This window comes from Haliotis rufescens, unplaced genomic scaffold (assembly GCF_023055435.1).
Source record: "Haliotis rufescens isolate VD_foot unplaced genomic scaffold, xgHalRufe1.0.p SCAF_21, whole genome shotgun sequence".
NCBI classification, from domain to species: Eukaryota; Metazoa; Mollusca; class Gastropoda; order Lepetellida; family Haliotidae; genus Haliotis; species Haliotis rufescens.
Window position 1 is genome coordinate 6,215,662 of NW_025963902.1, and position 15,581 is coordinate 6,231,242.

Here is a 15,581-nt window from a genome sequence, read left to right on the forward strand (position 1 = left end):
GTGAAAATATCTGCCAAATGCTCTTATACAAACCATGTAATTATCAAAGAAGGTCCACAAAGTCGTACACTAACTACAAACGGACTAATTCTACGATACACAAGCCAATATTGCATGATTGTTTGTTTTGAAAGCCACATTCAGCAATAATCCAGCCATATGTAAATAATGTACCACTTTCTCAACATGTAACTTTTCCTATAGTTTGTTTTCTATTTAACACCATGAACACCACACTCAGCAATATTTAAGCTCTATGACCAGCCATGACAGTTTAACTATAGTCACCAGTGGCTTTATGAGTCACATTCCTTCTATGTCCCGCCTACTGACCAATCAGATTCCACTTCTCATAACACTTTCATTTGCTTCAAACAAAATGGTGGCGCCCAGTCAAGAAGATCACATCGACAATCAAGATATATATTGTAAAAAAAAACGGGTCTAACTTTGCGAGGTGCACCTAATCACATGAGCACCTTGATTAGAAACATGAAAGGATTTGGAAAATATCTGATGACTCTGAGTTGGTGGTACACAAATCCTAGATGTTTGGAGTATGCATAGACTTGTTAGTCCAGCCAAAATATAACTCAAGGGTTGAAACTGGACTTTTATAGTCAGTCAACTCCCTTGCCTCGGGAAGATGAGTGAAATATCTCCATGGCTCCATCAGTATCCAACACCACTTCCATTTCAATGAGTAAGCAATGTGACCAACCTTAGACTTGACAGCCGTCTTGGGACTGGGTTTCGGGGTGGTCCTTGGACTGGGTTTGGGCGAGGCCTTGGAGATAGTGGCTCTAGTCTTGGCTGCAGCAGCATGGTTTGATTTTCGAGCTGGTTCTGGCGTCCGCACTGTGGCTGTCCTAGATGGGCCTCTAGAGGCAGCCTTGATGGCAAAATTAAAACATGGTACATAAGGCTAGTCAGAATCAAAGGGAGCAATACCTCAAAATGCCAATCTCATTAAAATCAGATCTAAGTTCTCGCTGCCGCTAAACAAAGATCTGAGGACATCCCATTACGCGTCACGTCGGAACGACCTTTCGCGAACTTTGACCAATCACTGAAACAAATAACAAGAAGTCGATATCAGCCAATGAGAAAGCAGCTTTCTCGAGCTTTACGGCACTCGTTTCAACCTGGTGACTTCCATTTCAGAATACGCTTGAAAAATATGTTGACACAGTTCTCGATTAAAATTTGGAAAACTGAACAAAAGAAAAATCCGGAATGTCTAATATATGGTTACGATTGTATGGCAGTGCTTCCTACGTACTGTGCAACGCCTCCTCCGTTCAAATGTTTATCCTACGGAAGCGAGAGACAGACAATAATTTTGACGGAATCAGTCTTACGGGCCGTAACAGTCGTTCGGAATACCGCGTTTTAACGTTTTCGAGGTTACGTTTTGAAAACACATTCCGACTCTCTTTCATGATCTGGTAAGCCACGCTTTGATTGGTCGGATGAAAGGTCTTTCTGGCGTGACCCATAATGGGATGTCCTCAGATCTTTGTTTAGGGATAGCGAGAACTAAGATCTGATTTTAATGAGGTTGTCAAAAGGCTGGACCAACTTATCTTGTGTTTTTGGGAAGACATTCCTAATTCCTGCAAACCCATGCAATTCTATGCTTACCAGAGAACAGTTCCCAAAGGGGCAATAACATTGATGAAATTGAAATACATTCTCACTCACAATTTTTGCTTCATTTCCATTGGTTAATGCATGTTATTTGTGCTACTGTTTTCAAATTTACACCGCAAACTCAGTCCGAGAAACAACTAGTCCTTCCTCACCTTCTTCGCCTTCTCTCGTTCCCTCTCCCTCTCCCTTGCTTCAGCTTCTCTCTCCTCTCGTTCCCGCATTTGTCTCTCCCTCTCTCGCTGCCGGGCCTCCTTCTCTCGCTGTTTCTCCCTCTCCTTTGCTTCCTTCAGTTTCTGTCTCTCCGCATCTTCTCTCTGTCTTTCCTTCTCACGGATCTCTCGTTCCTTCTCCTTCAGTTTCTCCTCTTCTCTCATTCTCTGCAACTCCTGCAGTTCTTTGGATGACTTGATTACTTTGTTTCTCTGAATACACAGACAGGAAGACATTATTACAGGTGGGGTGGGGTGGGGTGGGGCGAGGCTGGGCTTGGCTGGTCTGGGCTTGGCTGGGCTGGGCGAGTTGAGGCCCTGCGGTGAGGCTGGGCTGGGCTGGGCTGGGCTGGGCTAGTTGAGGCCCTGCGGTGGGCTGGGCTGGGCTGGGCTGGGCTGGGCTGGGCTGGGCTGGGCGAATTGAGGCCCTGCGGTGGGGTAGGGTGAGGCTGGGCTTGGCTGGGCTTGGCTTGGCTTGGCTGGGCTGGGCTGGGCTGGGCTGGGCTGGGCTGGGCTGGGCTGGGCTGGGCGAGTTGAGGCCCTGCGGTGAGGCTGGGCTGGGCTGGGCTGGGCGAGTTGTGGCCCTGCGGTTGGGTTGGGTGAGGCGAAGCGAGTTTGGGCTGGGCTGGGCTGGGCTGGGCTGGGCTGAGGTGAGGTGGAGTGCACTTATCTGGGACATGCATGTGTTTATCTGTGTGGCTGTTAGTACTAGTCTGGACTCATGGTCACTGTTATAGTGCCAGCCCACTGAGATACCATGCTGCAGTTTAAACATGAATACCCCACCCAGACACAGTATACTGATTCCGAGCTGACCAGTCCTTGTTTTATTCCTTTCATGCCAAGTGCCGAGCAGAGTAACAGCAAGTACAGTATTTTAACGACTTTAGGTATGACGTGGCCCGGGATCGTACCGCTTACCTCCCGCTCTCCAGGCAGATGCTCTATCCACTAGACCAAGGTGCAGGTGGTTACCACTAATATGGAACTGGTAGGGCTCTTACCTGCATTTTTTCCAACATGTCTTGCTTCTTGCGGATTTCCTGAAATAAAACACAAAAAAGGTAAATGTAACAGTTAATAGACACAACAAAAACAGCTCACACACATCGATCATAACGGTACTTGAAAGTAGTGAGTGAGTGGGTGAGTAGGGTTTTACACCACTATTAGCAATATTCAAGCTATATCATGGCAGGGGACACCAGAAATGGGCTTCACACATTGTACCCATATTGGGAATCGAACCCGGGTCTTCGGTGTGACAAGCGAACGCTTTATCCACTAGACTACCCGACTGCCCCTACTTAAAAAGTACCTTCAAGCATCATTATTCAGGGGTTTGGAACTATAATTGTCCACTTGTTGCTTAACTGTCAACTTTTCTGAATTTCTGATGTGCAGCATTTGACATAGGCGGTGGACATAGGTGGTAGGCATGACAACAGGACAACAGACATTTCTTGGACATCATACAATGCATCGGCTAGATTTTAAACTAATGGCCACAACAGTGGAAAAATACCATGATATATCAGGAAAAATACTAATCAAGGACATTTAAAATAAGTTTCCAAGTATGTCTCTAAAGTGCAGTATTCTACTTGTTCTGCTGTCTTGTATGCAGGGTAAGGCAGGCATGACAACCTTGTCCTAGTCCTGGATAAAAATTACAGTTGGACGCAGGCAAATGAGACAAATGAAATTTGATCCCTGCCACCACTGACACATTTCAGATGGCCAGTGAATAAATATGGACAATGTCTATCATTACAAAACTACCATTACAAAGTTATTGGTTAAATTTGGGTTAGAACAAACCCAGTCGATAATCAGTGACTGGTGACAACCATTGACTGTAAACACATGTTTGACAATGCAAAAAATGTCCATGATATCCTAGCTGACAATGGTAACTGCAAATGGCCCAAGCGGCTAATGAGTGAGTGAGTGAGTATGGTTTTACGCCGCTTTAAGCAATATTCTAGCAATATAATGGCGGGGTACACCAGAAATGGGCTTTACACATTGTACCCATGTCGGGAATCAAACCCGCGTCTTCGGCGTGACGAGCGAACACTTTAACCAATAGGCTACCGGACCGCCCCTCGAAGCTGCTAATGAGGTGCTAGAGGGTAAAGAGTCACATTATCATCTCACCCCACCGGGTACTAGGGATGTCATCGTTCACTAGTTCATATTTAGCAGTAAATTGATTAGTCGTAGGTCAACATGGGAAATAGCTTATCCATTATCACACAGAATGACTTTTGTTTGTCATTTAACACCGCACTCCCAGCAATATCCCAGCTATACGACAGCGGTCTGTAAATAATCAAGCCTGGACCAGACAATCCTGTGATTGACATCATGAGCATCGATCCACGCATACGGGATACGATGACATGCATCAACCAAGTCAGCGATCCTGTTAGTCGCCTCTTACGACAAGCACAGTCGCTTTTTACGACAAGCATGGGTTGCTGAAGACCTATTCTACCCAATATCTTCACAGGTCCACAGAATAACTAATTGTATTATTATTTATCAATAGATTATGATACTTTTGAGTCTAGATGTCGACACAACAATTTCCAATCAATTCCACCCCTACCAGGTACCCACTAACTGCTGCTTGTCAGCAATGACGTCAGAGAGGTACTCACTTCTTCCAGGTCCTTCTTCTTCTGTTCCTGAGTCTTCACCTCCTTCTTCAGGAGACCCTCTGGGATGTTCATTTTCTGTTCTGCTGATGAACACCTGCAACACACATTGTACCATGAGTGCTAAACTCAGGTTGGGGCTGGTCAAAAGTCAGGTTGGGGCTGGTCAAAAGTCAGGTTGGGGCTGGTCAAAAGTCAGGTTGGGGCTGGTCAAAAGTCAGGGTGGGGCTGGTCAAAAGTCAGGTTGGGGCTGGTCAAAAGTCAGGTTGGGGCTGGTCAAAAGTCAGGTTGGGGCTGGTCAAAAGTCAGGGTGGGGCTGATCCCAACGGTTCTCTCTATAATGATCACTATTAGCAAATGTCAGCATAAATTCACAAATTGGAATAAAAACATTCCCAATTCATGTTAATATAGTCTGCAATACTGAAAGTGAATAGTCATATTGATGTGGGAGCAAAGCCCAAAGTGAGTGAGTGCGTATGGTTTTACGCCACTTTAAGCCATATTCCAGCAATATCACGGCCGGGGACACCAGAAATGGGCTTCACACATTGTACCCATGTTGGAAATCGAACCCAGGTCTTCAGCGTGACCAGCGGAAGCTTTAACCACTAGGCTACCCGACCGCCCCAAGCTGAAAGTGAGGAAGGGCTTGTCTACCACCTTGCTGGAACCTACAAGCGAGAATACTGTGCTGACAGGCCAATGTTCACAATCAGGGTGAAACTGAACAGCACTTTGACCAATATTCCAGGTATATCATTGTCTATTAGATCACTGATAAAGGAGTGTGAATGAGTGAGTTTGGTTTTACGCCGCTTTTAGCAATATTCCAGCAATATCACGGCAGGGACACAAGAAATGGGCTTCACACATTGTACCCATGTCGGGATTCGAACCCGGGTTTTCGGCGTGACGAGCGAACGCTTTAACCACTAGGCTACCCGACAGCCCCCACTAATGAAGGAATGCAAGGTGATGCAGGCTGTACACCATGAGCTGAGTGCTAACAGATCAGTGGTTACGAGAGTGAGTGAGTGAGTATGGTTTTACGCAGCTTTTAGCAATATTCCAGCAATATCACGGCGGGGGACACCAGAAATGGGCTTCACACATTGTACCCATGTAACCATGCTAACAGATCAGTGGTTACGAGAGACAATTTGAGGTTTGAGCACATGACCAACTGATACAGTTACAGCTGAGGTGCTCTAGACAACAGGCAACCACTGTGCCCTTTCTCCTATTTACATTCACAGAATCATCGGTGCACCAATCCTGTAAATTGAGTTCCGAGTTAGGAAATACACACAGGTCACGTGACTTACTTATTATGCTGTTGCTCAGTGTTCATATTGCAAACCCAGCTGTCAGGGAACTCCTTGCCGATGTTGTTAGAGGAGAACGGAAGTGTCCGCCACTTTAAACACATATCTGCAACAGCACAATATACGATTAGGAGCAACAATGACATTTTGGCTAAATATATACAGGCCTCAAAGTTGCGACTAAAACGGTTGTCAATGCGACCTAAATTTCAATTTGTCTACAGTCTAAACATCAGAGGTAGCCAAATGAGTACCTTGAAAAATATCTTGTGGCGATTATATTCTATTGCTACACATCTGTAGACACAGCTTATAACAGCTGATATTGGAAAACACGTCTGCTATAATTGTACTCACAAACAATTCCTCCTAAAGTCGACAATGAACATGATGAACCGAAATACATAAATATCAATGTAATTAGTATTTTATTTTATTTCAGTTGACAGTGCTCATTGGATAAGCAAGGATATATCTATATAATCTAGTAACATAAATTGCATCATTCTTCAAGTCACAAATAACAAAAATCAAGTAGTTTCCACAAATATACAATTCCAAGACTAGTGCAATGACTTGTACATATCATAATAGTTATTTGATAAAAGATAATTTCAAATGTTTTTGGCTACCAACAAACATAGGCTTGACTTCTTGATTTTACCACTGGCTACCTGGAAAAATATACTTGTAGCCAAATGACAACTTAGTAAAAAATCAAACTTTGAGGCCTGATATAAGAAATTTCTATTTGCTCAAAAGATACCAGCTGGCAGAGTGTCTAAAGCAGTTAGGCATGTGCCAAATAGTTCCACTGATTGAGAATCCGACTGTACTGAAAGCTAGACCTCCGACATGGCCGAGTAATGGACACAATAAGCAGGGCGGCAACGTAGCAACAGCCCCTGTCCTGAGTCAGGTTGTCTAATGTTAAGGGGCGGTGGGGTGGCCTAGTGCTTATAGGGCAAATAAACGGACAAAAAAATGATTGCAATTTTGTTGCAAATATCAATTTCCAAGAGAGAAAAATTCATAATATTTCTAGAGTGAGTGAGTGAGTTGGGTTTAACGCCGCTTTTAACAGTATTCCAGTCATATCGCGGTGTGTCAGCTTAATGTGGGAGGAAAGCCCGTTTTACCACTTCGGTGAAACCCACGAGCACGGGTATGGTGCTGACAAACCTAGAAACATAATTGGGGCGAACCGGGATTCAAACCCGCAATCATAGGTTTCTGGCGTGCCCAAGGGACACAACTCTGCACAGCGAATCGCGGCGCCTTAGACGACTGGGCCACCCGTGCCCCCCATAATATTCGTAGAAGGCATTTAAATGTCCACGTGAATGTGCTGAAATCACATGCTCGGTAATTGTGTTCAATACAAACTCATTTGAGGCCTGGCTTAAAGCCACCGGTGCAGCTGTGACAGCTGTTTTCATTGGCTGATATTTTCGTCAGGTTTATCCAGAGCTACAGATAAGCTGCGTACTTGCGTAAAATACCCCCCAATAATATACAAAACCTAAATACTTTCCAATGAAGCTTTTTCAGCATTCGTACAAAGGAGCAAATTTCCAAAACTCATTTACGAGCTAATTTACTTTCCGAGTCAAGCCTATAGTTGAACCCTTATATACATTTAAAACATTTTTATAAAAAAAAAAAAATCTTAAATTGTTTACTCATTTTGGGAAAAACCCAATAGCGTGATGAATAGATGAGGGAAAAAATATTGGTTACCCAATGAAAAATGTAATAACCCAATTACAATAGAAACCACCAAGTAAAAACTCAATTGCTCAAAAAGTTATCTGGAGCTGTTTATCTATTGTAAGATCTTTAGCCGTAAAATAATACATTTACTTATTCTGATTATTCTGTTAATCCTCGAAACATAACAACATTGCATACATTGTTGAATGTGTGAAACGAGTTTTGATCTTGTAAATAATTAAAATAACAATTAGCAATCGGTAACTCACGTCTTATTACTAACATCCTGTGTGGGTAATTTTTGTTTGGTTTGTTGTTTAACGCCGCACTCAGCAATATTCCAGCTATATGACGGCGGTCTGTAAATAATCGAGTCCGGCCCAGACAATCCAGTGATTAATATCATGAGCATTGAATCGCGCAATTGGAATCGATGACATGCATCAACCAAGTCAGCGAGCCTGACCACCCGATCCCGTTAGTTTTTTTTAAAAGTGAGACTTGATAAGGGAGATAATTCTGCTTGTCTTACCACATTGGAGTGTTACATTTATCTGCATGGCTCTTTTCCTCACATATTTCACATCTTCTGATGGTCGGTCTGTCCAGATGGGTGATATGTAACCGAAGTTCTCCCTGCACAAACAAATCAGGAAGACTAAAGTGATCATGGTGATGTAACACCATAGGGTGCGATTCCGTTGTATTCTCCCCACTGCACCTAGTGCAGGGTGCAGTAAACAACAGACTGCACAACAGACACATACTTTATTGCAAAATTAAACGTGCATATACAAAGATTGGCAATTTGTAGTGTACATACACAGGATGTAAGCAAGAACATCAAAAATGAAAGTAATTATATTTCAATAGGTTTAGATCTTGTATACATAGTATAATATAGTAGCACCTTTGTTTAAAAATATAATGTACCAGACATTAACATGGCTCTGCATTAAGATAATTAGTAAAAGAATTGCGGACTAAATCAGATACTAAAAAATAATAGATGCCAGTAAGTATTTTGTCTCAGACCCAGTCAGTTACAAAAATATTCAATGTTAAAAAATGCCCATGAATTATTCATCGTTGACAGAGTTGGTTGGTTTGTTGTTTTATGCCACACTCAGCAATATTACAGCTATATGAAGGCGGTCTGTAAATAATCGAGCCTGGACCAGACAATCCAGTGATTGACAACATGAGCATCGATCCACGCAATTGGGATCGATGACATGCTTCAACCAAGACAGCGGGCCTGACCACCCGATCCCGTTAGTCGCCTTTTACTGCAAGCATTGGTTTCGTTGACTGGGATCCCATATGCTATAACCCTTTGACTAAATAATCGGAAACAAATAAATACTTACCAAAATTTTGTGACTCCTTGTTGAACTAAAACAAAAAATAGTCAGCATTATTTTCACAAACATAACACTTTCTCAGATTTCCAACATACACAAGGTGTTGAGTTGAAAGATTCAAACTTTAGGTAATGTCAATTGCATCGCAGTCCACGGTATTCCAGCCAGTTGACACTGGGACAGAAAAACCTGAGATACCCCCATGAGGTGTGGTGAAATGGGGTTTAACCTTGCGTCCAAGATTATTGCAGAGACATGCATGCATGCATGAGCGTGTGAGGCAGCTTGTACTAGTCCAGACTGGTGCCGATTTTACAGTGCTAGCCCACTGAGATACCATGTCGCAGTTTAACAAGAATACCCCACTCAAACACAGTATACTGACTCCGAGCCGACCAGTCCTTGTTTTAGCCCTTATTGCCGAGCACCAGATAGGGTAACAACAAGTACCATCTTTTAACGTCTTTTGGTATGACGCGGCCAGGGATCGAACCCAGGACCTTTCACTCTCGGGCAATTGCTCTACCACCAGACCACGAGACAGTGCATAACCCCATGAGTGAAAAGGAGTGAGTATGGTTTTATGCCGCTTTTAGCAGTATTCCAGTAATATCACGGCAGGGGACACCAGAAATGGGCTTCACACATTGTACCCATGTCAGGAATCGAACCCGGGTCTTTGGCGTCACGAGCGAATGCTTTAACCACTAGGCTACCTGACCGCCCCCATACCCCCATGAAGGTACAATGACACACAATCATCGAGTTCACACACTGCAACCACAAGGCTGTTATGATACATTTAATAGTGATACAATACATGTCTTCATTGAAAGGTCACACAAGACATTAACACTGGGCACGAAAAGGGCAATGTTATCGAAGGGAAGGGGGAGCCCTACAAAAACCTATTTAGTATGAGTAGATATGGATCGTTTGATAAAACAGTGGCTTGAGACATCTTGTATACACAAGCAGGAAATACTATTTAACAGTCTATGGTCATACATTTCACATTTCACCTTAATATATATACATGTGGCAACGCTCATATATTGTGTTGCACCAAACATTCTGTGAACTTTATCATTAAAATTCTACACAAGGAAATAAAGATTCCTTTTTTTTAAAAAACCAACATTTTTATTCAGTCCACTGTATCGTCTAATCCTGTTCAGAATTTTCTTTTGCAAACATATGTATTTTCTTTAACCCACTGACCATCTCATTAAATAAAATCAATGTATCCTAAAACATTCGATGCCATCTTGGTTTTCAAAATGGCTGCCAAAGAAACACTTTTGGTCAATATTTTTTTGATTGGAAGTAGAATATCATTTCTAAGTTTTGCAAGAGGTATGGGAACACATTCTGCCCTGGAGTCCCTCAGGGTGAGATTTGTACATACTGATGCCCACATCCTTCCAGTACTGTGACATGTGCTCCCCCATGGCCTTCATGAGATGCCGGAACTCCTTGGAATCTGCGAAGTCCTGCTTGTTGTGAGTGGGCTCTAGCACCAGGTACGGAACATCAACAATACCTGCAAGTACAAAGTGGTTTGGTTTGTTTGGTTTGTTTGTTGTTTAACACTGCACTCAGCAATATTCCAGCTATATGACAACGGTCTGTAAATAATCAAGTCTGGACCAGACAATCCAGTGATTAATATCATGAGCATCGATCCACGCAATTGGGATCGATGACATGCATCAACCAAGTCAGTGAGCCTGACCACTTGATCCCGTTAGTCGCCTCTCAGTCACCATTTACAGCAATCATGGGTTGCTGAAGACCTATTCTACCCCAGATCTTCACGGGTAAAGTACACAGTGAATGGCCAGTCAACCACTGCAACCACTGCATTAGCATCACAGTGAATACAAAACATTGTATTCCTCATTATAAAGAAGTTGACATCCATAAATTTCTCTTCCTTATGTATATCACTTCTAAAGACTAAAGACTTCTTTAAAATGGCCTAGAATCTGGTCACTTTCGTGTGGTGTCATTCAGCCAGTGGCCATTGACTGAGGGATTTCAATGTTCAGATCTGCAACTGCCCCCGCCAGGAGTCCAGAGGACATATTGTAATGTAACAACTGTTACAGTTGTTCGATGTAATAGTGAGTGAGTATGCTTTTACGCCGCTTTTAGCAATATTCCAGCAATATTCCAGCAATATCACGGCGGGGGAGACACCAGAAATAGGCTTCACACATTGTACCCATGTCGGGAATCAAAACCGGGTCTTCGGCGTGACAAGCGAGCGCTTTAACCACTAGGCTACCCTACCACCCCTGTTTGATGTAATAAAGCAGCATGACTTACCTACAACTCCACTGCAATTCCTACAAGAAGAAACCAAAAGGGCTGTTAGTCTCATAGGTCATGTATCACTACAATGACATTCAACATGTTTGTTTGTTGTTTAACGCTGCACTCATCAATATTCCAGCCATATGATGGCGGTCTGTAAAATAATCAAGTGTGGACCAGACAATCCAGTGATTGACATCATGAGAATCGGTCCACGCAATTGGGATCGATGACATGTTCAACCAAGTCAGCAAGCCTGACCACATGATCCCGTTAGTCGCCTTTTACGACAAGCATAGTCGTCTCTTACGGCAAGTATGGGTTGCTGAAGACCTATTCTAACCCGGAATCTTCATTGGTCATTATAAACGTTCCTTTGTGGTCTGACTCATCCTGGAACACAACATTGGCTACCTGTTAAAATCAATCTATATCACGCACAGTCACTCCCACTGTCCTTAAGATCATCTTGCATAAAGATGCCACAGTTAAAAGTTGGTCACAGCTATGCCTATTCCTATCCTGGCATTGCCATGAGGGTGGTAAAATAAGGTTCAACATGCGCATGCAATTGTGTATCTGTGTGGCTGCCTGTTCTAGCCTGGACTGATGGTCACTTTATAGTGCCAGTCTGCTTAGATCCCATGCTGCAGATTAACATGGATATCCCACTCAGACACAGTATACCGACTCCGCTCACCAGTCCTTGTTTAACATCTTTTCGGTATGACGTGACAAGGATAGAACCAATGCGGTTCAGCTCTCCTTACAGACGCTCTATCCACTAGACCAGAGGCTCTCCCAACAGACGCTCTATCCACTAGACCAGACGCAGACGCTCTATCCACTAGACCAGAGGCAGACGCTCTATCCACTAGACCAGAGGCAGATGCTCTATACACAAAACCAGAGGCTCTCCAAACAGACGCTCTATCCACTAGACCAGAGGCAGACGCTCTATCCACTAGACCAGAGGCAGACGCTCTATCCACTAGACCAGAGGCAGACGCTCTATCCACTAGACCAGAGGCAGACGTTCTATCCACTAGACCAGAGGCAGACGCTCTATCCACTAGACCAGAGGCAGACGCTCTATCCACTAGACCAGAGGCAGACGTTCTATCCACTAGACCAGAGGCAGACGCTCTATCCACTAGACCAGAGGCAGACGCTCTATCCACTAGACCAGAGGCAGACGTTCTATCCACTAGACCAGAGGCAGTGGCACAGCTAGGAAACAAACCTGCACAAGTATCTGAGGCCTCTGACAACATTGCCACCTGTGCCCCTCAATTCTGAAGCATGTACCGGATGTGTATTATTTTTACTTACACTCCTCCCTCCGCCTGTGGTCCAACCTTCTCGTACATTTTGATCAATCTGCTACAGTTGTAGACAAACACACCATCATGGACCCTGTTCTCTAGGTTCATCCCAAAAATAAAGTTCAAAGTTTTCGGGTCTTTTAGCGCTCTGAAACAGATAGGGTAAAGACTTAGGGTTGGGTGCTACACCAACTGTGCGATCCGATACATATCAGGATACCTTGGTCATGATCCAATACATAACACCAGTGTTCGAAATACCTGCCTGCCCGACCGTCCAAGACGGGTTGATTTCAACTCGGGCTGCCAGATTTTCAAATCCCCCTGCCCGACGGTCGGGTTATATTTCATATGTGAAAATATTCAAAATATTTCCCGATGATAAGCATTAATTCACATGTAAAGATGAATGATAAAATGTAACCAAAAAGAAACCCCGTTAGCTTATCCTGAGAAACATATGATTATAGTGGGCAGGCAGGTTTTGGTCAGGGCTGGCAAGTATTTCAGCTAGCCAGTCCTGTGGTCTGGCTGAAATTTTTGGGAGTTTCATACCCTGATAACAATTTATATGTTAATTACCTACTCATTAAGAAACCTTAATATTGGCCTTTTGTCATGCAATTTATTGCAATAATGATTCATGTATTGCTATACATACCACAATATATTGCATGGGTTCTTTCATCTGTAATTTATTAGCCTGTGTCCTTACGTTTGTGGTTCCGCCACATATTTCAGAAAAGAGTAAGCGCTTTCCCTCTGCAATGTTTGCTCATGTTTAAGTAGGACAAAAACAACTATAATGCTTTGACGTGTGATACCTTGCTGAAGCCAACCTTTCAATAACCATGCATATGGTTCTAGCTTTATGACAGTCTCAGCCAATGAAATTGTTATTGAACAATATTTCGCACAAGTGTGATATTCTCAGAACTTTTCTGCATTTTTCCTAGAGGTGTACAATAAACCATTGGCAAAAAGCAAATAGATGCCCCTTTAAGACAGTAGGTGATATATACTTCTTGAGACATAACAAAACACAAGTCAGTCTCACTTGCTCTTCCTGTCTGCTATCTGACGTTTAATCTGTGCTTCTCTTCTGCATTCTGCTGCAAAGGTCTGTGCTTTTCGTAGGTCCGCCTGTGAGATTACAAATTAATATGTATCATCAGGGGTGAAGGAATGTCACGATGCATAAACGATATGACGGCTATCCCAATGCACATATTTACGTCAAATCGTGTGTGGAACTTCTTGACCATAAATATTCAAAGTAGGTTCAAAATGATAAGCTGGCAGTAGACACATGATAGTAGAGGCTATGTTAAGTCTGGACCAGACAATCCAGTGATCAATATTGTGAGCAACGATCCATGCCGTCAGGAGGAACAAGGTCACGCCATCAGCCAAGTCACCAAGCCTGACAATATCCCATTTGGTCTTCTCTTACTCCCAACATAGACTGCAGGGAACCATTTCTAACTTGGAATCTCCACGTTTTACTTATTAATGGTGACACCTCAGATTTTGAATTTCTAAATAAATTCCCAACTACTTGCCAAAAAATAGTGAACACCTTCCATAGCACGTACCATAATCTATGTATATAGCACCCTGAGCATCAACTAGGTCAGACGGCAGGTTCTCTACATTGCTTTTATTGAAGTTAAGGTGGAATGGGGTTTAACGTCGCGTTCAAGATTATTGCACTTATATAGCGACGTGCATGTACGTGTGTGTGTCTGTGTGGCTGCTTGTACTAGTCCAGACTGATGCCGATTTATAGTGCTAGCCCACTGAGATACCATGCCGCAGTTTAACATGAATACCCTACTCAGACACCGTATACTGACTTCGAGCTGACCAGTCCTTGTTTTAGCATCTTAATGCCGAGCGCCAGACAGGGTAACAACAAGTACCATCTCTTAACGTCTTTTGGTATGAGCGGCCGGGGATGGAACCCCGAACTTTCTGCTCTCCGGGTGGACACTCTACCACTAGGCCACTGAGGCGGTCGCTTTTATTGAAGGATGACAAAAACTAAACATGCTCAACATGCTTAATGGCCTTCCATAACTATTTTTCAATCAATTCTTCAAAGCCACATACTAGGCACAAAAAAAAAAAATAGTGTCTCTTAGCCATATCTAATCAGGAAGATGAACCTGGCTAAGTCAAGCCAGAAGAAATACACACCCTCTGGTCTCTTGATATTGATGATCCTAATTTGTTTTCTAAATTTCTGAAAAACACACAAAATATATGTTTTAGATACAACATGAACAAAGTAACTGAAAATCAGAAAATATTTATTTTCTGAATTAATGCAATGTCAATATCAAACAAAAAGGTTCTGTAACCAATGAAACCAGCGTAACTAAGTGCCCTTGACATGCCAATTGGAAAAAATAGTGTTACATTTTTTAAAATTGGGATTTTCTTAATCTTATACTTCCTATTTTCTCAAACTCTCAGGTTTCTTCCCATGTTTTGGCACCACGTTTGGCAACATTCTAGCAATTTCACGGTGGGAACACCAGAAATGGGTTTCACATAATGTACCCACATGGGGAATCGAATCTGCGTCTTCGGCATGAGCGAACACTTTAACCACTAGGCTACCACACCACACCGCCCGTACAACAAAGTATCAAGGCATCTTCCTCGTTATTTATCCTGACACTTGTGAAATGAGGCATCTATTTTAAGCCTAAACATCAATTACAAAATTCAAATTTCGAAATAATAATTTTTTACAGCAGACTTGGGCTCCAATATTGGCCTCTGATCAAGTCTAGATAAATCCCTGGTAACTCACCAGAATCTTTCAGGAATATATTTGTCACAAAAGATGTTACCATGGTTACATATGTGAGGTCTAAACATAAATGTACAGCATATGAAATGATATATGCACAAATTGTTAGTGACAAGTCACCATGACACTACATATACCACTCGATTCTTTCATATTACTTTTGTTAATCTATCATGCCAGTGAATG

At 42.8% G+C, this 15,581-nt stretch overlaps 1 protein-coding gene across 2 annotated transcripts in view; it reads right to left on the reverse strand.

The window, feature by feature from the left end:
- The window catches only part of LOC124133348 (ATPase MORC2-like), a 53,203-nt gene that overhangs the window by 26,553 nt on the left and 11,069 nt on the right, over positions 1–15,581 (reverse strand). For both annotated transcript variants that reach the window (XM_046497719.2, XM_046497717.2), the window contains 12 exons: positions 14,774–14,819; positions 13,632–13,717; positions 12,582–12,722; positions 11,262–11,281; positions 10,339–10,473; positions 8,937–8,961; positions 8,099–8,202; positions 5,854–5,959; positions 4,529–4,622; positions 2,867–2,905; positions 1,806–2,075; positions 722–892 (listed from right to left, as the gene is read on the reverse strand). In XM_046497719.2, coding sequence (XP_046353675.2) covers positions 722–892; positions 1,806–2,075; positions 2,867–2,905; positions 4,529–4,622; positions 5,854–5,959; positions 8,099–8,202; positions 8,937–8,961; positions 10,339–10,473; positions 11,262–11,281; positions 12,582–12,722; positions 13,632–13,717; positions 14,774–14,819 — 1,237 coding nt within the window. The remainder of the gene's footprint in view (positions 1–721; positions 893–1,805; positions 2,076–2,866; positions 2,906–4,528; positions 4,623–5,853; positions 5,960–8,098; positions 8,203–8,936; positions 8,962–10,338; positions 10,474–11,261; positions 11,282–12,581; positions 12,723–13,631; positions 13,718–14,773; positions 14,820–15,581) is intronic.